Source organism: Rhinolophus ferrumequinum, chromosome 5 (genome assembly GCF_004115265.2).
Source record: "Rhinolophus ferrumequinum isolate MPI-CBG mRhiFer1 chromosome 5, mRhiFer1_v1.p, whole genome shotgun sequence".
In the NCBI taxonomy this organism is placed as follows: Eukaryota; Metazoa; Chordata; class Mammalia; order Chiroptera; family Rhinolophidae; genus Rhinolophus; species Rhinolophus ferrumequinum.
Window position 1 is genome coordinate 74,922,109 of NC_046288.1, and position 18,119 is coordinate 74,940,227.

At 37.6% G+C, this 18,119-nt stretch overlaps 1 protein-coding gene across 5 annotated transcripts in view; it reads right to left on the reverse strand.

Annotated features, from left to right (window-relative positions):
- The window catches only part of SLIT2 (slit guidance ligand 2), a 338,185-nt gene that overhangs the window by 26,291 nt on the left and 293,775 nt on the right, over positions 1–18,119 (reverse strand). For all 5 annotated transcript variants that reach the window (XM_033106302.1, XM_033106300.1, XM_033106301.1 and 2 more), the window contains one exon: positions 2,205–2,298. In XM_033106302.1, coding sequence (XP_032962193.1) covers positions 2,205–2,298 — 94 coding nt within the window. The remainder of the gene's footprint in view (positions 1–2,204; positions 2,299–18,119) is intronic.

Consider the following 18,119-nt stretch of genomic DNA (forward strand, 5'->3'; position numbering starts at 1 on the left):
TTATGAGGTATAGAATAAAGCAAGAGAAGTAAACCAGCTCTCTTGGCTTAGTAATAAGAAAATGAAGTTAAAGTAACAGTACAATGTGTCCAAATAACATTTGTCTGTAGGAATTTTTCTTTAGCAGCTTCATATGGTTTTGGCTTTTAAGTCCATTTTCTTTTTGCAACTCCCTTTCCCACACTGTGCAATTATTTATAATATGGGCGTAACAGCATATACAATGACTTAACCTGTTTTCTGCTAAGTTGTATACATATTGTAAAACAAGCTTACAAATTACTGCTGAAACCAATGGCTTCCCAAATCACCTAACCCATAATTCAGTACGATGTGCTTTTAGGAGTGTGAAATCTAATGGACAGTAATAGAAAATATTGAATTAGGGATTCATCTTTTTGAACATAAGCTCCCTCATGTGTTAATGATTTCCATTAAGTCTTACTAATACTTTATTTTATAATTACAACATATAGTATCCTGTGAAACCAGTGTAGCAGATAAGCAGTTTTGGAGAACCACCTTCTTTACTGACTCATTTAGCTGAGAAATGATAATATATGTTATGTAAGTGATAGACTTTCAATCTGCCAAATTCAATTGTGGGCAGATCAAAGCCATTAGGAGTTCAAATAATTTAGGTACACTATTTAGAGGAACAAAATGCGATACAGAATTTTGTATAAGATTTCAGTAAGACTTGCGGTTTTTGCACAGGATTTGAAACTAAAATAGAATGAAAAGTACAATCAAATATTTTCTTTCTCAATAAGGCATCAAATGGAATCGTCAGGTGCTGCAACTGTAGCTATATATTTGAAAATGATGAATGGTAAACCAAGTTGCCTCCAAAACATTCTCTAAATAAAACTTGAGAATAAATATTTTATTCAGATTGATCTTTACAGGAAGTGGAAGTGTGGTAATCTTGACCCCACCTTCCATCCAATTGAGAATGTCTGATGATCTGTTGACGAATTTCAATATGTTCGAGTCCTAGCTCAAATCCCATCTCCTCTTCTAAAGCTGTTCTTGACCTCAGTAATTTTTTAATTCTCTGAATCCTATGTCAATTAAGCCTGAGTCATTTCACTGAGAAGTTAATGTGAAAGGGAGTAGCTACAAAGCATGATAAAATCATAAGATGACAGTATTGCCATGGACCCATGGCAGCTGCTCAATAAATGTTACGTGAAGGAATGAATGATATTTGTTAGTCGTCTGATAAAAGCACAGCTCAACTCCTGAACTGACCATGTTATTCCTGAGAATCCAGCTTACCTCCCCTAACAAACCAACTGTAATGTTAATAAACTACGCAACTTCTTACAGGTAACCTGTGCTAGAAAAATCACCCAGCTGTAAAGAGTATAGCCAGGCTTCAGCTCTGCCAATGAGTAATCTTGAGATCTTTGGACAGCCACTGACCTCTGTGGGCCGTGCTTTCCTCCTGTTTCAAAGGAAGAATTTGGACAAGATGCTTTCTGAAGGACTGCCATCTCTAACAAGAGTAGTTGCTAGTAAGAGACCCTTAAAATATTTCAGGATTGTGGCAAAGGAATGATTTAACTTACTATCAAATACATTTCAGGAAGATTGCTGTGGAGGACCTAACATATGATGTTGAAGTTCTGAGTTCACTTGAGGGACCCCCTATCTCCAGTGACAGTGTGCTTTACCATCCCACACAAGACATGTGTAAGGGAAGGTAATTAATAATTACACAGATAGCAGGCATAGACTTGGACTGTCCTGGGACCACCTGGGACATATGGTCACTCTATCTTCCTCCCCTTGGACAGTTAAAAGTACTGTTGTTGCAGATTAACACATTTGCAGTTAAATTAAATTAACCTCCCTATTTTACCACAGACTGACATTCAGATAATAAAACACCTAGTAGGTATTACAAATTTATTTGGCCTTCAAATAAATTTAGGTAAATACAGTCAAAGCCTACTTTATTTTATACATGACTTCCCAGGAAGACTCATGGTGGAACAAAAGGAAACACTCTCTTTGGTTTTATTGATTTTTAGTGTACTAAGAAAAAACTCCACAAATGCCACTGACACTAGAATCTGTGCCTTTAATGGTGAGCAAAGGTGTGAAGGTAAGTCCTGAAAGGAGGGTGGAGAAGAGAGCTTCCTTAGAGAAAGTCGCCTCGCCCCCACGCGTGAGCTCCCAGGCTGCCCCTGACTCACTTGAATCCCTTTGGTGTCAGGATGCACTTGGCGTCGTGCTGGCAGGGGTTCAGGTCTTGAGCGCAGAAGTCCAGCTTCTCCTCGCACAGTTCACCTGTGAACATGGAAAACAGTGTTAGTTCACAGAGAGGGTGACAGGCTGGGTTGTGGGCCTTAGAGGTCAGCCCCACTTGTGAATTAAAAAAAAAAAAAAAATCACAAGACAGGGAAGCAGAAGATCGGAAATTCTGGTTGTGTTGCTAAATAGCCTTAGGAGTTGGGACAAGTATGATCTGACTAGCATGAGGCCTTTTAGGATATACTGTTGGAATTAGGAAAAGGCAATCTGAATGCGTTACATTTCTATTTTTATGTTTATTTTATTTTGGAAGTTTTAGCGAGGTATAGCATATACCCGCAGGATAAATGAATAGCTAATGAATTATTCACAAACTAAACCCACTCGTGTAGCCAGCATCCACCTCCAGAAACTCACCATTTCCCAGCTTCCCAGAAGCCTGACCCCAAGGGTAAGTAACCACTATCTTGGCAGGATGGATTAATTGTGCCTGTTTTTGAGCTTAACTTAAGTACAATCATTCGGTATGTACTCTTTTATGTCTGGCTTCTTCTGTTTTATGTTTGAAAAAATAATCCTCAAACCTTCATAGTCTCCAAGGTCTTATAAGTCTAGAATAAAATATTTTCCCCTCTTATGACTTATTGCAACAGCTCAAGAGGATACTTCTTAGCTATATCCACGAAGATAGACAGAAAAAAGCAAAAGGGGAATCAATTTAGAGAAAATATACCTTTTTTTCTGAGTATCAGCTAGCTCATAAAGAATAATTATTATCAATAAATGAGAGCTGAAAGCATAACCATGCAGCTTCTAGACACACTCTGTTGAATTGCATGTCTGACTGTCTCTTAGGAAATACCTTCAGATATAAATAACATGGTTATATTTCTTCTTTAGATATATTAGGCCAAGTTTGAATTTCAGTAAGAAGACTTTCCCAATCATTGTGTGCAATATTAAGGGGACTGGAAGAATATAAAATAAAAAGTTATTTTCTATCTTACTTCTAAACTACTTTTGAATTGTTTCAGTGACATATCTAAAGGCTGTTGTTCTTTTCCAAGAAACTATTAGGTTGGTGCAATAGTAATTGCGCTTTTTGCAATTATTTTTAACCTTTTAAACCACAATTACTTTTGCACCAACTTAATATTAGAACTTTTATTTATTTGAAGTGTGTGGCTTTAAACAACATTGGTCAAAAAATCAGAAGTTTGCAGCACATCCCTCGGTTGCAAGACTGTCGTTTTAGGAAGACTTTGCTAATTGGTAGAAGTAGTCACTTAACAACTGAATGTGGCATATTATTTACACTTCAAGGATCTTTTTCCATGATACAAATACATAAATGTACTCATCTAAGTATTACATCAATTTGGTGTATGATAATCTTGGTTTCTTTTTCTGTATCCTAAAGTAAACAAATTGCACTACAAGTCTCACATATTTCTTCTACAAGAAGGCTTTCTGGGTCTACCTCTGTGATACAAAAAGTTTTTTAACATATGCAGAATGAGCTATTTTTAAACTAGGTTTATTTAAAGCTTTTCATTTTCAATTAGTATTACTTTAAGTAATACACCTTGATGGAATTTATTCGTTATAATTTATCAGCCTACCGTGATGAAATATCACTTTCAGTTTTCTAATCAAATCTATTTGGTTGGATCCAGGCTATTGACAGTAGTCTATATCCAGGCAGTTTGTTAAAAAATGATGACAGACAAGGACCATTTAAGATATAAAGGTCATGCTATGTATTTTTCACCTTATACTCAAATTTTAAGAAATTGTTTTAAAAATGGCAAGAAAGGCAGATCTGTTTTATTTCTTATTCACTTTGATCTGATCCAATCCAATCCGGTTAAGCCAATCTAAACAGCAGTGCATAAGGGTTTACTCTGTGATGTTTTGTGCTAGACTGGGGAGCTATAAGGATGGATGTCACAGACTCTGCCCTCAATCAGCTCCCAATGTACCAGCACAGAAAGGTCTGAGCCAGACTCAGAACATCGAGAGAGAACTTCAGCTCTAAAAGAAGGCAATCAAGTCCACACTTTATTGTCTACCGAGTATGTCTCTATAAACTTGATGTGGAAAGAAGAGAGAAAGGAGATGGTTCTAAGAAACTATTGGTTCAACAGATTGCCAAATCTGTAATCACAGATTTAAGACTAAGTAAGCATCCCAACTTGAACAGCTACATCAATGTCAAGTATTTCTTACCTTATAAGGAATCTGTCTTATAAGAATAGCATAGTGGCAAAACGTAACCATTGCTAAAGTTGTGCATGGTTAGCTCTTTGTGACCATTACATAGCTACACATTTCTAGTTGGTAAGATTGGTTGATTACTTCAAAAAGGACTTGTCTACCTTTAAATATCACCGACTATTAAAATACTAACAATATCACAAAAGCATTCTCTACATCCCATTGAGAGCTGTATAGAACTGGCAGGTATGCCTTTATATCTTTCTAGAATAGGGTGAGGAGACATACTGAAATAGTAGTTATCGAAAGAAAGATTCACGCTGTCTAAGGCAAAAACTCTATTTTCTTGACCTATATTCAACTTGGTTTTCATTTTAGTCTTTGACATTTTTCGGTTTAATTTTTATGTAATAATTAGTCGCTCATCATGAATAATACAGAGCTATGCTCTTTCCTCCAAACAAACTTTAAATTTTCCTTCACCAAAAATAAATGTTCCCATTGGACTATTTCTTTAATTTGTTCTAATTATATTGGATTCTGCTGTATTGGGGGGAAGGCAGCTTTTAAAGTTCAAATAGTGTCCCACAGAGGTCAGTGGTGAGACCTGGGAGTTCAATATAAGATGGGAAACCACCACAATGAGATATCACCTCACCCCAGTTAGAATGGCTATCGTCAACATGACAAATAATAACAAGTGCCGAAGAGGCTGTGGAGAAAAAGGATCCCTCAGACACTGTTGGTGGGAATGCAGACTGGTGCAGCTGCTATGGAAGGCAGTGTGGAGGTTCCTCAAGCCATTAAGAATAGAATTACCTTATGACCCAGCAATCCCTCTCCTGGGTATCTACCCCAAAAATCTGAAAACTTTTATTCATAAAGACATGTGTGCTCCAATGTTCATTGCAGCTTTATTCACAGTGGCCAAGACACGGAAACAACCAAAATGTACTTCAATAGATGAATGGATAAAGAAGTTGTGGTATATATACACAATGGAATATTATTCGGCGGTAAGAAAAGATGAAATAGTATCATTTGTGATAATGTGGATGGATCTTGAGATTATTATACGAAGTGAAAGAAGTTAGACAGAAAAAGTCAAGAACCACATGATTTCACTGATACGTGGTATATAAAACTGAAAATATTAAAGAATAAGACAAACAAATGAAGAAACAAAAACTCAGACACAGACAATAGTTTAATGGTTATCAGAGGGTAAGAAGGGAGAAGGGTGGGAGATGAGGGTAAAGGAGATCCAATATATGGTGATGGAAGGAGAACTGACTCTGGTGAACACAGAATATGATTTATAGATGATGTATTACAGAATTGTACACCTGAAATCTATGTAACTTTACTAACAATTGTCACCCCAATAAATTTGAATTAAAAAAAAAAAAGATGGGAAACATAGCAAGCCTTAAAGACAATGCAGAACTTGATATCTACTTCTCAACCAGTAAAGGAAAACTGGACATTTGAAAGTTTCATTGGTTTTTCCAGAAAGAATGGAAACAAAATATACTAACAGTAGTGCACTTATATGCTTTTAGTCACTATTGAAAAATTTTTCCCAAATCGCATAGTATTGAGAGGACATTATTATACAATTTTTCTTTTCTTCTACTTTATTTTTCTTTTTTGGTATATATGTAGTCAGAGCAAGTCTTGAGTTACTGGGAAAATCAGGGGAAAAAAATAGAAGATAAGGCATCTGAACTGCTTTTTTAATGGTCCAAGGACTGCCTGAAATATCATCATGGCTGCCTCCCTTCCTGAGATTATGAAGTGTGCGGTGACAGAAAGCAAAGGTGGGAATGTTCTTTTTATACTACACATAATTAATTTTGTAATCTATTATCCTATGAGCAGGCCCTTTACATATTTTTAAATAAGGTGGTTTTCTTTTTCAATTACAGTTGTCATACGATATTATATTAGTTTCAGGTGTACAACATAGTGATTAGACATTCATATAACTTGTGAGGCGATCACCTTGATTAATCTAGTACCCATCTGACATCATAGTTATTACAATATTATTGACTATAGTCCTTATGCTATACTTTATATCCCTATGACTATTTTGTAACTACCAATTTGTGCTTCTTAATTCCTTCCCTTTTTTCATCCATCCCCCAAAACCCCCTCCCATCTGGCAACCCTCAAAATGTTTTCTGTATCTATGAGTTTGTTTCTGTTTGGTTTTTTTATTTATCTTTAGATTCCACTTATAATTGAAATCAGATGGCATTTTTCTTACTCTGTCTGACTCACTCCACTCAGCATAATACCCTCTAGGTCCATCCACGTGGTTGCAGATGGCAAGATTTCATTATTTTTTATGGTTGTGTAATATTCCATTGTATATATATATGTACCACCTCTTCATTATCCAGTCATCTTTTGATGGACACCCAGGTTGCCTCCATATTTTGGCTATTGTAAATAATGCTGCAATGAACATACAGGTTTTTATATTTTTAAGATGGCATCAGGAAAGATAAGTCAGCCTACTGGAGTGGTAAAGGCTAATGAGTTTGAATACAGGTTAAATTTTAGTGCCCATGAACTCCTCAAAAGATAGGGATTTAGATAAACCTTGATTCCATACTTACATTCCAATCCACTCCAATAAATCCCAAGAAATCTTATTTATTTGCTTTCTGCCCTGGACCCTTAAAGTCCCTCGTGACAAAGCAAGAGCATGGCACACAATGGTTGCCTGGCATTTGTGATTTCACTTTTGATCAGATGAGTCAATTAATTGTCCTATGTTTCTAGTTTTCAGCTTTTTTATTGAAGAAAAACTAAAAAGGTGTATGTGAGTGTATGTGTCTGGAGTCTGTGTTTTCTAGAAGAAATAAAGAATGGCAGACTAGGGAGCCTATTGCTACCTCTTCAGAAATAACAGAGGTTAGTGAATGATACACTATAACTTGTGAAGAAAAAGCACCACATGTCCAACGTGGAGATGTCTTTTTAGTAAGAAAGTGAAATCTACTTGTTGGGTCACTTTTTCCTGATTGTGTCTGTCAGGTAAGCATGGCACAGTGAAGGAGTGGACATGGCCAAGTTCTACAGTTACCCTAGTATGAGCTGTGAGGGGGCAAGGCAAGAGTGATGCCTACTTCCCTAAAAGGGTCTGACTCTGCAAAGCACACTCTTGAGAGATATGATTCGTTATTTACTGAACATCTGTAAACATGGTTTGTCTGAAGAAGTCGATATAGTGGTAATGTGACCATACATCCTGGCTTGCTCAGGACAGCCCTGGTTGACACCTGTTGTCCCAACATAATTATAAATAGGGTCCCCATGCACTCATAGAGATGCCCTGATTTGGGTGATAACTTTTATGGCCATCTTGTAGGTGGAGCAGTAAAAGCTGAATCATTAGAGTTAAAGCTCTGTTTGGAGTGAAGAGTGAATGAGCATACTGTGAGAAATCCTAAGGAGAAACAACTCATTGGGTGAGATGACATTTGGGTTGCTGAGTTATTGCTTGGAGTGGACTTCTGCAACTTACTCAATACAAAATAGTAGACTGGTTGCACAAAGTGAACTATTTTATTGTTTTGGGCCCCAATTCCTCATCGGTAAAATGAGGTTGTGGAGTTGAAGTTGTGCAAGGTCAACTATGTGTGTCTAAAAAGTCTTTTAAAACTGCTTGTAAAGAGACAGATAATGCAGATGGCAAGTTAGCACAGGGAGAGCCTCATGCACAGCTGTACAAAACAACATTATTGCATTCAGTGGTCAAAACAAAGTGCCAGCATTTTCCCAGCCCCCCTGAGGTATCAAAATTGTGAATATTATTGCAATGAGGCAGAAATCTCAATGCCCTTGATGGTTCTTACAGGAAATAGGATTGGCCTTGCCTCCTGCTTCATTTCAGATCTGTGAACCCACCTGATTTTAATGTTCCTTCCTTTGTAAACACAAAGGGCTTTTCCTTTTATCTTCATTTGTACTTCTGGTACCTTAAGTTACCTTTCTGTTTACATTTCTTATTACCATGCTTAACTGAAATAGTTCTAGAACTGTTCTACAGACCTCTTCCATGATACCCAAGGAATGATCTGCACATGCTTTTTTCTAATGATTCTGATAGCAAATCAGATTTTTAACATCACCATATATTTTTAGTGCCAACAATGTATGAGGACCTGTGTTAATGCTTGGAGTATCGTAATGGTGAATCAAAACAACAAAAAAGGATATTCCTTTTCTCCTGGAGCTTATACATGAGAGGAGGAGAAAGATATTGATCCAATAATTTCACAAGTAACTATAAATTGCTTGTGTGATGAATGCCGAGCAGAAAACTGCCATGATGCTCTAGGAGAGGGACTTGCCTGTGAGGGAGGTTTTTCTGAAGAAGTGAGACTGGGACGTGACGGTGAGGGGGAATGAGGAGCAGTAGCAGGGGCTCCTTGCAAGAGGTGGCATGGAGAGTATGAGGTCTGGAGACTGGGAGTGAGCCCAGGAAAGCATGGTGCCAGAGGAGGCCACGGAAGCGGGTAGGTGCCATGTGACAGAACGTCTTTACTGTATGAGCAATGGGTACCAGTGAAGGGTGTGAAGTGGGAGGATGGCCAGATGACATCTATACTTTGAAAAGAACATTCTGGCTCCAGTAAAGGCAGATGCAAATGGACATGAGAGGTGACTGAGCTTGCACTCACTCAGGTGGCAGTAGAGGAGATACACATGGCATTGACAGAGGTTTAGGAAGCAAAATAGAAACTTGTGATGGGTTGGACGGTGGGCTGTTGAGAGAGGGAGCTGTCTGGGGCCTCTAGGTTTCTGGCATTTATATTTGGAAGTACCTTTTAGCACTGTAGAGAACACTGAAAGAAGGCCAAGTTCTTTGGTGCAAAGATGAAGAGTTTTAAATATAGTGATGTGGTGCTATGGCTTGAATTGTGTCCTCCCGAAAAAAAGATATGTGGGAGTCCTCCAGTACCTCAGAATGTAAACTTATTTAAAGATACCTCTTTATAGAGATAATCAAGTTAAAATGAAATCATTAGGTTGGGTGGGCCCTAATCCAATATGGCTGATATTCTCGTAAAAAGGGGAAATCTGGCACAGAGGGCAGACGATATGAAGAGACAGAGGACTAAGGGGACCATGTACAGGCCAAGGAGGGAACCCGAAACAGATGCTTCCCTCACAGTCCTCAAAGGGACCGACTCTGCTGACACCTTAATTTCAGAATTCTAACCTCCACAGCTATGAGACAATTACATTTCTGCTGTTTCAGCCACACTGTCTGTGGCACTTTGTTATAGCAGCACTACAAACCAACACAGGTGGTAAATTCTAAATTATTGTGGGTTTAGGTCAGAGAATAAAACTTTTAACTTATGCCACTATTCCTTTCCTTTCCTTTCCTTTCCTTTCCTTTTCCTTTCCTTTCCTTTCCTTTCCTTTCCTTTCCTTTCCTTTCCTTTCCTTTCCTTTCCTTTTCCTTTCCTTTCCTTTCCTTTCCTTTCCTTCCTTTCCTTTCCTTTCCTTTCCTTTCCTTTCCTTGCCTTTCCTTTCCTTTCCCCCCTTCCTTCTTTCTTTTTATGCCTCTTTCCTTTCTTATTTCCATGTGGCTTTCCACTCCTGTGCCTGAAATTTCTTTTCTAGTCGCTGAGCTTCTGCAAGACAGTCTGTCATAAACGATGCACAAGAAAAGGGAGCAGCCCGTGACCATGGCTTCAGAGCTTCCAAAGAGTCAAGGACTGAACAGAGCACAGCAGAGTAGTTTAGTTTTACGTTTACTGCTGGTGCCAGAAGCCTCTCTGCAAAGCACTGTGAGTCTTGGTTGGCTTCGCTCAATCAACCCTCAGCTCTCTATTTAAGGGGAGCTGGTATTGACAGGTTTGCAGGATGGGCTAACGACACAGTATGGAAGGTTCCCCTTCCATTAGGATATTAAGGTGACAGAGGCAAGAGAACCACAAACTGCTATGTCTTAGGGGGAGAAAAGTGAGTCCATGCCTTGTTCCATCAACTTCACTATAAAGTTGGAGATTGGCTTGAACTTTGAATAACAGCTGGACTGATTAATAACCATTTATGTCTATATTATCCTTAGATATAAAAATAATAATCTTGAAAGTGTTTTATTAACGTAAATTATGTCAAAGACATCAAACTGAGAAGTAAAGGATATTGAATCTTGTCACAAATATGATTTACATTTCCCTCCACTAAAATATGCAAATGTCATGAACAAGATTTTTCTTTAAAAATTCTGATTTAACTGATGGCATTGCTAAAATTCTTATTTCTTAACTTTGGCAAATTGATGAATAAGGAAAATATTATATAGCCCACGGGAGTTGACATGCACTTTTTCCAAAAACTAGTAACAGTGTTAAAGGAAATTAGTCACTTATTATAGCATCCATTTATATGTACTCTGAAATGAGAATACATATATTTCACCGAAATAAACAGGTGCTTCAGTTTAATCATTTCCATAATACAATGTTGGGAGGAAATATTTGGAGCTCAATCGAGCAAATGATTAAAGGGTAAATATGGAAAACATCCTTACCCTGGAGGTTACAATCTGGAAAATTTAGAGAAGATCGATGCCTAATTTTGAAGTACCCCTTAAGCTTCATTTAGATAACTATGGGCAGCATTCTGGCCTGGAGACTGGCTGAATGACTTATTATTACTTTTATTTATTATTGAAAACTATACTGCACAGTCCCCAAATTCATTATTACCCCAAAGGGATTTGTTCTCTTTGTAAACTGTGCTAATCAGAGAGAGGCAATTTTTGAAGAGCTATTAGATGGATGATTAATTGCTTCCTATCTACCAAGAAATTTGGGCAACAGCATGTCTCACTTAAGCTTATTCAGTCCTCAAAGCCTGCTTGGCAGAAAAGAGGTTGGTCATTTTGTCCATGGGTTAGGATTTCTGGAATTTTCTAATCCAAATCTCTCTGTTTAAAGTATTCATTTGTTTTACACTAATGGAGAAATAGGAAAGGGTAGATTTTCATCAATAAGTATCTCATTTCAATCTTTCCAAAAGTTCACCCTTTAAATTCAGCTCAGGCATGTTTATCTACAACAAAACGAATTTTAGATACGGGTACATGGAGTGGCTGGAACACGTAACTGTTGCTAGTTTCTGCTAATGTAGCCAGATTAATTTCTTCTTTCTCTGCGCCCATTCTGGGCTCTTGGGTTTATGGAGGGGGTGGGGAGGGTTCTGCGGATGTCACCGCAGCGGATGTTCTTGTTCCTGTTCATAAATTGTACCAAACTAATTTTTTGTTTTTTATTTTTTAATAAAAAAGGATCATTGATATTGATAATAACAGAAAGGGAACTTATGACAGCAATCTGAATAACTGGACCAGAATTCTAGTGTTAAACTTAATCTGTTATGACATTTTAAAATATACTTATAATAGAGGAGGAAGTCTGGTTGAATTCCTGACAGAATCCCCAAGACACAGATTTTTGGAGGGTCAAATGCATCACTCTTCAAATATTTGCATTTTGAGCTCTTACTTCGTTCAAGGAAATATCCTGAATAAATGGTATTAGTTTTACTCTTCTTGAATTGGCACAGCAAAAAGAACAAAAAGCAACCTATTGGATCAAATAAATGAGATTTAACTTCTTAACAGTTTACTACTTGAAGGCAGGGGATAAATGCCTCTATTTATGTGTTTGGACCTCTTCATTCTCATGGCATTAATTAGTAAGTTATCTGGCACAAACTAGACATATTTGATGGCTGTTGACAAATGTGAAAGATAACATTTATTTGATTGCTTCTCCAAGAAAAATACTTCTTAAATGATAATGAAGGATACCAGCATGGCATAAGGCATGATGTAGAGAACCAGAGAGAATATGAGGAAAACTGGTAGCGACTTGTGGTCTGCCATCCCAGCCTGAGGTACACGCATGCAGGCTGGACTAGGTGGGTAGCCTGTTGACTCAGATGTTCCTACCATCTCATCTGCCAAATAATGACAATCCTAACTGGAAATGGAGAGGATGAACCTGGGAATCAAGGAAGTGTGAGATAAGCACTGAAGTGGCGTGTTTGAGAAAGGTTAAGATAAATGGGCCTTAATGATTCTCATTACCAAATTTTAAATATCCCATCCAATTCTTAGGAAAAATATTGTAGGTTTCCCATTTGTATTTATTCATTTAAGGGAAAACATTCTCTCTCCTCTCATAGGTGGGGCAGCGTAGGAGGGAGATGGATAAACAGTAGAGGGTTGACACAGCTGATGGGATTGTGGGAGTCATCCCAGGACAGATCCATTGAATTGGACCAGAAAAAAAAAAAAAAGTATTTCTGCTTTCTCCCCTTTTGCTGAGCCAGGCTAGAACTATTTGTTACATATTCTGCTCAAGGTTTTAATCCCAAACTCCAGAGCAGCTTCAGGTGGGCAGAGGCCACCTGAATATTCCAAACTGAATATTCAGTATCTTTATTATCCTAATTGGCTTTTTTCATTCCATTAGAAAGAAAAGAGTTACATATGAACCATGTGTATCTATTTCTTATTTTTTAAAAAGAGCCAAATCATTCTGAAGATGATTCCTTTTAAAATTCGGAGGCTTTCTTTGTTGTGTTCATTGTCCTGAAATTTGTCCTATCCATTACAAATGATTAACTGCCCTTCACAATATGATCAATAAGCAATCCAGATCACACTCACTTCTCTAAACTTAATGAAATCCTGTTATTAGTAGAGAAATACAGGGACCTGATCTCGAGGGACTGTGAATTCCTGAAGATATGTTAGCCACTGATAAATGTCCTCTTGGTGCCAAAAGTATGCAAAACAGGACACGTGCACACGGGGGACGTGGCCACAGAGTAACCTCATGACATAAAGTTAATCACAATTCAAAATAGGAAGGCTCCAGAAAACATGCTATAGATGTGGCTATGGAGATGTTTCCAACAACAAAAAAATCGTTTTATGTTCTCACTTTTGCCCTCGATGATATAAAATGGATGGCTCCACAATGCCTGTTTGCCAGCGAGTTTAATTAGTCTCCATACACAGACAGGAGTGTTTCTCTTTACAAACTTGCAAAGTAACTATATTATGATGTTAACTTTCTTGGGATATGAGGAACGATGGCTTTGTACTGGTGATCTAACTGACCTAGTCTGAACTTGCAGGGAAGACCAAAGCCAAAGACAAGGGTAGACAAGGGAAATGTTTTATGCATTTTTGTATCACTTTCAATGCTTACTACAGTGTCCTGCAGAAGGTATTTTGTCAGTAAATATCTTTTGAACGTTTAAAATGGAAAATCTTACCTCCACAATCAATAAACAAAAAAGGAGGTGTCTTTTAGTATTTCTTCATCGGAGCTAAATAGTGGAGCCAATTCCAACAGCTACTGAAACTGCAGAAATATTTAAACTCGTTTTTAAAATAAATAAATCCAAATTAGAATGAATAAGTCTTGGTGAAGCCAAACTGTCAATGGGCCCTGCCTATTAACTGAAGAGCAAAAGGAATCTTTAAAACGTTTTCTGAGATTCAAAGGCATTTGAGAAGGCTTTGAAAGGTTGGAAGATGAGTGTAAATCACACAGTATCACTTAGCTGCCAAAGCATTCTCTTTAGTTAAAACAGACTGCAGGTTGCAACTATACTGACTTGATAAAAAGCCCTCATACGCATTGAGGCAGAATTAATAACAGAAGGAGTCACTGTGATTACGATATCATGAAAATCCAAAAATATGCACAAAATCTAAAAATACAGCCAAAACGAAGAGTTCTTCAGAGTTTATTATTTCCTTACATTTCAGAACAGAGTAAGAGGATAAAGAGAATCAAAGACTTATCCATAAATAAAGCCTTTGAAGTGAGTATAAAAAATAACAAAATAATAATTTTTAAAAAGGAGTCCTGAAATATACGGGAAAAGAAATTTCCTTCACACATGTAATTTCCTTTAGGTGGGATATTCTCTATCAAAATTCCTGTAAGAATTCTTATGCCGTCAGGAATGGCATGAAATCATCTAAACCATATCACTGTAGTGATAATGGCTGGAATTAAATGATGCAAAACTTAACACCTGTCACACAGGGCAGCCCCTGATATTTCTGGAGTATAGACATACACTATTTTTAAGTGTTTTCCTATACATTCTTCCATGCTATTCTGAAAAACCTATGTGAGGTGGGACAGATATCACCATCTTTGTTTCACAGAAGAAAAAACAAAACAAACAAACAAACAAAAAAAACTGAGAGAGGTCCCAGAGTTGAAAAATATTAACGCCAGGATGAGAAACCCAAGCTTTTCCCATTAGCGACACAAATTCATCAGTATCCCACCTGCCCTAAGTGGTGGAAAGGTAGCTTACTCATCAGGGGAATCAATTAATTGTACAGGTATTGATTGGGCACTTTCTTGTTTTCACATGTACATAAAATAGATTGCTTGTCTGCACCTGAATTTGGTAGCTGCAGCTTTACTCTTTTCAAATGTGCATTGTGTATGAGAAGCTGAAGAGACAGCAGAAGACAAGCTTAATGTGCATAAATAATTAATTGGAGCCACTGTGGGATGTGAAAAGAGTCCAAGGCTGGAAGATGGCAGCAGATAAGAAGGGATGTTGGTTCCAGCGGTAGGCTCCCAAATTAGAGTGCTTGCCTTGGGGTCAGGTAGACACATTGGTGGCATCTGGACCCCTATTTACAAGGTACATATCCTTGGGTAGGTGCTTTCTCACTGTTTTATATTAGCGATTGCTCAAATTCTTATTGTTCATATCTACAAGGTTCTTTCAAATTAACAATATGGCAGCTAATTAGGAAGCTTCTTTTTATTTAAGAAAATTACCCTCAGTGCTATAAAGAGATTTCATTTAATTTCTAGTTAAGTTTTGTATTTAAAAGATAGAGAATGATTTGATTGCTTTGAAAGGCAAATTCGGTCAGCAGTGGATTCCTGGAAATAAAAGACCTCTTTTATAAACATAAGGATGAAATGTAGTCAACACATGAAACCACATGGTGGCTTAAAACAGGATCACACTGCCAAGTGTGCTCCTGAGAGTACACAGAGCTATTTCAGGGCATATTCCTGTGACAGAGTAATTGCTATTGTGTTTCTGAGATAGACGCAGGCCTTAGGCCTCCCTGCCCAAACCACCAATCGCTTTAGTACTCATAAAAAGAAGAGATGACATTTGACCAACAGTGGTATTGGATGCATGAATCCACAGAGAACTGCACAGGCTATATTTTTACATTCTAAGATATGAAAACATTTTTTCATGTTTCCCAACTTAACTCTGCACATAGTAAGAGTAAGTGACCAAACACAGTAAATCACCTGAACAATGCGACAGAAAGAAGTAAGTCCTTAGCAAGAGGAGACCCAGAATGCTGCTATATAATGCATTGCACTATAAGCCTACAGCCAGAGCTGCACATGCAAATGGAACTGTCACAACAGGCACATACTGGCTCCCTGTACTGAGACACTTGAAGACTTTTGGTCAGCGAGCGGGTTGAGTAAAAATCCAATGTTATTAGTAATAATTACAAATCTTTAAGGTAACATTGCACAGATTCCCATGATGAGTCCACAGACGTGCCTCCCGCCCTCATCACTTCTAGGGCTCCCTTTGCTGGGCTCTGATATATTTGGGGAGCCCCTTAGGCCATATTGACCCTAATGATTAGATACGGCTCTTCTTATGCTTTAAAAATACTGCCTGGTACTCATGACGTACGATAATATGAATTTGACAATGTCATTTTATAAATCAACCTCTTAGCCTTCATATAGTTATTGTAAAAACTGTTTTAATAAACATATATACCTTTCAATATTTTTCATGTTTCAAATTACTAAAGATATTAAAGTCATTGGAAAATCCCTACTATTGAAAAAATTGTCACGGTATCTTTAAAATGTAAAAGCATACAGACAAGCAGAAAGTAGAAAGCATTACTCTTTCTTTTTTCGCCACCCCTTCTTCCCACTCAGAGGGTTTCTCTCATAGCCTTCTAGAAATTGGAAAAGTGCATTTCAGATGCCCTTCTTATAGTGTCTGGCACAGCTATCCATCTGTCAAGGGTCTGAACCACCGACTCAACATATCGATTCCAGATTTCAGATTGTGCCAACATTCTTTTTCCCACGTACACATAATGAAGCCTATATAGCTTTAAAAGAGAGGGAAACAAAAATGAAAATCATAATAGACTTAAAAGGCAACTGACCTTTTTCCACCTCATTCAGATTAGCAGCTGGCAGCGACAAAGACAGAAGAGACAAAAGACTTTTTACATTGCGATACAACAGCAGAGCACAGGAAGCTAATGTGCAGCATTTAACAACAGAGAAGCCAAGGGTGCGAGAGCAAAGGGAAGCAAGGCTTAGATTTCTTACCTACAGCCGGCCAAATGCACAAACATGGAGGAAATGAGGGATCGAGAGAGCTGCGTCTAAACCAGGTGACTTAACCAGCAGCCTTACTTTGCAAGCTGTGCACTTAATAGATTGTGTGTGGGCATTGGACATTTGGAAAACGAAGAGATAATGGTGCAACATGGAAAAATTAAAATGGTCTGCATTTTTTTCCATAAAGTAAATTCTAAGCCTTTACATGCCCAACTGGTATGGACGCTTTCACTTTCTGAGTTTATGTAATTCCATTAAACAACACCGCGGTTTACATCGTGATCAACTTTATACCATCTTGGTAGGGAGGCCCGTGAGAATAGGGTTAATTAAGAAATAGTCCTGATAGAGCAGATTCAGGATCCTGACACTTAGGAAACATGCAAAACACATTTTTCAGTTCAACACCTAAGTTCATACCAGAGCTTAAGAAAAGGTGTCAAGTTTTCAACATGGCAGGGGTGCCATGTTTATAATTTTCATTTTTATAAGGTTTTGAGTTTATGCAATTTGAGGAACTTCTTGAAAATTTACCTTCAAGAAAGGCCTTGTTTTTAGAAAGGATATAATAATGATTAAAAAAAAAATCTCTCAAGCTAAAATTATGACCTTAAAGGTTTAAATTATTTGCTTAGCAATTCCAGAATCCTACTTGCTCAATCCTTAGAGTAGTGATTTGAATTTAGAGTGATAGTGAATTTAACTTTTCAAAAATTAACTTTGCCTGAAGACAATTGACAATCAACAGCCATATATTATACAACTAGAAGGACCGATAATGGATTGAATTAAATGGAAAAGAACAGTATGGTAACTAGGGTGGGGAGGGAAGAGCAAGGGTCAGATCATAGAAAAACAATATTGACCCTTACAATTTATGTTGTCAATCCTTGCAGCAGAAAAGAGCAGAGAGTATTGTCCTCTAACAAATCAATAACCATTTACTGTGGTGGTGGTCACAAGGGCTTAAATAAATTTAATAAATTTCCCAATGGCGGTTCATTTTATTTCAAATATTTCTAGCCACGTTTTATAGCCTGCCCATCACATCACGACTTCTCTGTCAGAGAAGTTTGTTTTCAGATTCCTGAACTGTCTCCGTTAACAATGTCCATTCTGACTCTTGCCATGGATGCCAAATGTAAAACCTTTCCCCATAATAATTTACAAGCTTTTTCCATGAAGTTTTATTTGCTCCAA